General features: G+C 48.6%; 1 protein-coding gene across 1 annotated transcript; it reads right to left on the bottom strand.

Moving 5' to 3' along the window:
* Positions 1-357: 357 nt before the first annotated feature.
* Positions 358-4,734, bottom strand: LOC113213921 (uncharacterized). Its single transcript, XM_026433147.1, has one exon. The coding sequence runs from the start codon at positions 4,732-4,734 to the stop codon at positions 358-360; it is 4,377 nt and encodes a 1,458-aa protein (XP_026288932.1).
* Between the last annotated feature and the right edge of the window lie 1,014 nt (positions 4,735-5,748).

Here is a 5,748-nt window from a genome sequence, read left to right as displayed (position 1 = left end):
GTAATTTAAAAGAAAAGTAAAGGGCCGAAAACCTGGTGCCTTTTAATGACTCTAGAAAAGCAGCGTAGTTAGAATGAGAAAACAAACAACATTAAAATGCTGCGGGGTCCAAAGATGCTAACATTAGTGTGTTGACGGCATTGAGAAAATTAACAATGAAGCCGCCTGCAAAGTGGCAAACAATGTTGGCACAAGGAAATGCTGCAAAATGTTGAAAGTTGATAACATAAAAAAAATAATTATGGGGGTGAACAGTAAAAAAAACGAATGACATGATGACAATAAAAAAAAAATTGATGACTAGATGGGAATGAAGGATGAATGGGTGATAACAAAGGATTTCACGGCCGGGGGCAATTATGACCAAGGGTCCCAATGTGTTGGGGCCTGAGAAATACGGCCGGAGCGTGTGACCAAAGGCTGACGACCTGTCTTGGTGACGTTCTTTGATCCTGGAGGGCGTCCTGGTGCCCGGCGGCCTCGCCCACGTCCTCGTGGAGACTCAGTGTCCTTGGACGGGCTTCCTTGAATAGAGTCGTGTAGGACTGTACCTTGAGGAGATAGGACAGGAGGAGGGGTCCCGGTCTCATGAGAATCCACAGAAGCCGTCTCATGCTGATCGTCCTCAGACTCTTCTGGAGATTTATCAGCGTTGGCAAGGAACTGCTGATCCGGAATGAAGTCCACGACCTCATCGAGAGTCCTGGGCTGCTCCTGATCCGCTGTAGTGGGCGGGGGAGTCTTGGGCTGCTCCTGCACCGGTGTCTCAGGTGTCACCACCGGCGTAGTTGGTGGAACCACAGGCTGCCGAGATGGTAACTCCGTGCCGGTAGGCAGCCCCTCTGGCTCTGAAGTCGGAATGGGTGGGCGGCCGCTCTCATCGTCCTCCTTCGTCAGCCTCCTGCGCACCTCGTCCACCGAGACCCTCAAGATGGAGCCGTCATTGAGTTGCACCACGTAGACCCTGCAACCTAAAGCCTCCTTAAGAAACCCAGCCTCCCAGGAAGTGGAACCTCTTACCCTTTTTAGTGCCCAGACCAGAGTGCCTGGTTGGAGAGGAGGTTCTGTCGAAGTAAGAGTTGGCCAGCTGTCCGGGTGAAGGCGCCGGAGAGGAGACCTTGAAGGCCGATTTGAGAACATCACTTCGGCTGGAGAAACGCCATTGGCTGACGAAGGACGATTCCTCATAGAGTGGAGCACCCTAGCCAGCCTGGCGTGGAAATCCCCTTCGGTGAACTTCCTCAGGAGCTCCTTCACAGACCGGACAGCCCTTTCCGCCAACCCGTTGGACGCTGGATGCCAAGGTGGAGACATGACGTGGCGAACGTTGTTGTGTAGAAGGAACTGCTCAAACTCCTTGGATACCAATTGAGCACCGTTGTCGTTCACAATAGTACAGGGTATACCAAAATCTGAAAAGATGTATCTTACATGAGTGATCAACGTAGCAGCAGTTAGATTATTTACCACCTTTACAACGGGCCATTTGCTGTGAGCATCAATTCCAATCAGAAGGTAGTGTCCCTCGACAGGGCCAGCATAGTCAAGGTGGACTCTTTCCCAAACTTCACGAGCAGCTGGCCAACAAGTTGACGAAGATTTTGGAGGAGCACTGGCGTTCTTCTGGCATTCCTCGCACGCCGTGACCTCCTTCTCCAGCTCCCGGGACATCCCTGGCCACCAGATCAGGGACCTAGCCATTGCCTTGGTGTGGGCAATCCCAAAGTGAAGGGAGTGCGCCAGCCTCAAAGCGATGTCTTGCAGAGCAGGTGGCACAACAGCACAAGAGCCTCGGAGGAGACAGCCCTTCATCATAGATAGCTCATCCCTCTTCTGGTAATAGGGTTTCGCTTCTTCTGGAACAGATTGAGGCCAACCAAACTTCACCCAATGTGTTACCTGTTTCAGAAGGGGGTCGGCGGAGGTGGCGTTAGCAATGTCCTTTGCGCCAATGGGTGACCAACTCCGAGCCTCCAGGAGGAAAATGCCCACAGGCTCCATCTCAGCATCCTCACAAGGCAAAGGGCATCGGCTGAGATAATCCGCGTTCCCCATCTTGCTGCCTGGCCTGTGCAGTAGAACATAATCATAAGCACTAAGTTTCAGCGCCCACCTGATCATACGAGGAGAAAGATGCTCTGGAATCTGAGCCTCAGCTCCCAACAGTGGCAACAGCGGTTTGTGGTCAGTCAGGATCTGAAAAGAACGACCAAAAACATACTGATGAAACTTGGACACTCCAAATATAATTGCCAATGCTTCCCGGTCCAGCTGAGAGTAGTTTCGTTCTACTTTGGAACGGGTCCGAGATGCAAAACAGATTGGAGCATGTTCTTCTACACCTTGGGAATTCTTCGTACAGTGGCTCAATACTGCACCTACCCCGACAGGGGAGGCATCCACAGCTAAAACTAGAGGGATCTTCAAACTGTAGTGGACCAAGACTGCCTTTGAGGTTAGCTGCGCCTTGACTGCCAGTAACGCCTCTTCGTGGGGTTTGCCCCATTGAAACGAAGCGCCTTTATCCAGAAGGCGGTGTAAGGGTTCCAATATGGTGGCCTTCCCCTTGAAGAATCTACTGTAGAAGGATATTATTCCTAACAGAGATTGTAAGGCTTTCTCGTCAGCTGGTACGGGGGCGTCCAAAATGGCTTGACACTTCTCTTGAGTTGGATGAATGCCCTTGGCGTCCACGAGGAATCCTAAGATCTCCAAAGAATCGGTAATGAAGGTACACTTCTCAGTGTTTAACCTCAAACCAGCTTGACTCAGAACCAGAAGAGCATTTTCAAGGCGAGACACATATTGAGGAAAACTTGATGCAAAGATATAGACATTGTCCTGGTATGCCACCACGCCCTCCAGCTTACCCAAAAGACCATCCATGATACGCTGGAAGATAGCTGGCGCTGTCTTGACGCCAAACTGGAGGGTGGTGGGGCGGAAGAGGCCTCGTTTGGAATTGACTACCATCAGCATAGAACTTTCTTCGTCCACAGGTATCTGAAGATAAGCCTCCTTGCAGTCTAATTCTCCGAATATCTTGGCACCTGAAGCAGCAGCTAGAACCTCTGAAACCGTTGGGGAACAGTAAGAATCATTATGCAATGCTGGATTCAGAGTACTTTTATAATCGGCACACAGCCTCAACTCTCCATTCCTCTTCTGAACGGGAACAAGCCCGCTAGCCCAAGCTGAGACTTCAGTTGGGATCCAGACTGAAGCGCTGATGTTGCGATCCACTGCCTCATTGTACTTGGTGGTCAAGGGAAAAGGTATAGAGCGGGCAGGTTGGTACTTAGGCTTTGACCCTGGTTTGAGATGAAGATGTACCGGAGGGCCATTGTACCTTCCTGTACCAGTACCTGTAGCACACGGAAACTTTGATGCCCAAGCGCCAATGTTGACAGGAGAGAGTTGTTGAGGTCTTGGAGGAGCCACCACCCTGGCAGCTTGAACTTCGACTGCATTGATGGAGTACTTCTCAATTTGAAGAGCTTCACGAAGGAAGTTCCTTCCCCAGAAGGCCCGGATCCAGTTTCTCCCAAGTAGAGTTGGCGAGCGCTTAGGATCAACAGGACTGATTAACAGAGGTAACTTAAAAGTCTTACCCCCGAAGGTGACTGATACCTCAACCATTGATCCAGTTGCATGTGGAGTGTCACAACCCCAGGCGAACAGCTCTACTGGAGACATCTTGGTGTCCATAGCAGTTCCAAAATGCTGGCGGAAGGTGGCCTCTGCGATGACGGTCTTCTGGGCCCCATCATCAAATTGCATGGTGATGGGTCTCCCGTTGACCAACAAGGTAAGGTAGACAGGGTCATCTTCCGGATCATACATTTGATGAGACTGGATCTGAAACAGCTCAGCAAAAGGATTGAAGGGTCTGCAGGCAGGAGGTACAACTACATTAGAAGTGCTGGGCTGGGAGGACTGAGGCGGCTGTGCAGACAAATAATTAGTAAGAGCAGAGTTATTTGACTTCTTCGAGCGACAAGCCTTTTCTAAATGGCCAACCTTCCCGCAGCCAGCACATTTACACTTGTTGTAACCTAAACCACATCTTCTTACAGAGTGACCTGCCTCCCCACAACGAAAACAAGTCAAGTTTCCAGTTGCATTCGGTTTCTTCTTTCCGCCGCCACTGCCTCGACCACCGTTGTCCCGCGGTTTGTTGTTGAAGTTGACAGCGTGGACTTCGGCGGTGAGCGTGTTGACAAATTGAATGCAGCGCTTGCTAACTTCAGATGAGTTCACTATGATCTTGGCTTCTTGAAGGGTGCATTCCTGCTCCCTATAGAGACGCCTTTGCAGAGATGAATCCCGCAAGCCCCTCTTGAGCTGAAAGAGCGCTATGCGGTCTGCATGCCAGCCCAAGGCGAGGCCCTCCACCATCGAACGAAGAGCAGCAGCATACTGGCCTCCAGACTCTCCCTCCTTTTGGAATCGACAAACAAACTCATTGAACAACACTCCCTGGTTGATTGTAGGCTTGATGTTCCCTTGAAGTGCCTCCACGATAGCAGCGAAAGTCTCCCGCTCTATCGTGCTTGGATGAAGCCACTCCCCCAGGTATCGCCTGGTTTCGACGCAAATAGCCTTGTAGAGGATGCCTCTCTTCTGCGTATCAGTTATTACGCCTTTGGCATCGAAATGCAGCTTCAGGTCGCGTATGAAAGCTTCTAGCAGCTCCGGGTGAGCCAGGTCGAAACGTGGATAATCGTCCGACATGTTGATGTTGAACCTGGACTCACCCAGAAAACTTGAGGCTGGTGGAGAGCGGAGCCGTTGGGGGCGTAGAGGCCGGTGCGCAAAGTACCCGCCGGGTGTAGATCTGCTGTGAAGCGGAACAAGGGGCTAAGTCCAAAAACCAAGGTTTTCAGGAAACGCAAAAAACTATTTGCACATAACTTTTCAAAAAATTTATGATGCAGATAGAATACACTTCTATCAATGATGTCACTGGCATTTTGAAGTTTTTCAATATCACTCTCCTTTACTGAGATACAGGACTTGACTCTTTTTACCGTCATTGAAATGTTGAGACATGTTGACTTGACTCTTTTCGCATGATGAGAATTTAGAGTTAAGTCATTGGAAAATTGGCAAAAGGGGCTAAGTCAACTTGACTTTTTGGAGGAGAAATCGCAAAAAGAGCCAAGTCAACTTGACTCCATTTGTCATTTTGGAAAAAGGAGCCAAGTCATCTTTTCTCTACAAGCAATTTTAACGGAGCTTAGAACAAAAAGAAGCAATTTACACAAAAATCATGCGCAAGTCCAAAGTCTGATCGGATAATACTGACATGCGCAAAGTTTGTCAACAGGCGTGAAATTAAATCAACAAGGAGTTTTGTTTTCAATCCTAGTATTACCACAATGAGTGAAGTAGCAAAATATATCACTACACAGGGAACAACTTACGAAGTGGTTTGTATTCATCACCTGTTTAGCGCCTTTGTTTTACCAGTGGTTTTAAGGTATAGCTATACTATCTGGTTTCATTGTATAATTCGAGGGGTACACCACTCTTAAAAGTAGGTGTACGCGATTAAAAAAGTCAAGAAAAAAGTCAAGATAAAGTCAAAAAGTCATTTGAAAAGTCAAAAAAAGTCAAAAAGTCAAATAAAAAGTCAAAAAAGTCAAATATAGTCAAAAAAAGTCAATGAAAGTCAACGAGAAGTCGACGAAAAGTCGACGAGAAGTCAGAGAAAAGGCACTGAAAAAGTCAACAAAAAGTCAACAT

The sequence above is a fragment of the Frankliniella occidentalis genome, unplaced genomic scaffold (assembly GCF_000697945.3).
Source record: "Frankliniella occidentalis isolate FOCC.00 unplaced genomic scaffold, Focc_3.1 Scaffold4885, whole genome shotgun sequence".
In the NCBI taxonomy this organism is placed as follows: domain Eukaryota; kingdom Metazoa; phylum Arthropoda; class Insecta; order Thysanoptera; family Thripidae; genus Frankliniella; species Frankliniella occidentalis.
Note: the sequence above shows the minus strand (reverse complement) of the source record. Positions and strands in the feature narration are given on the sequence as shown.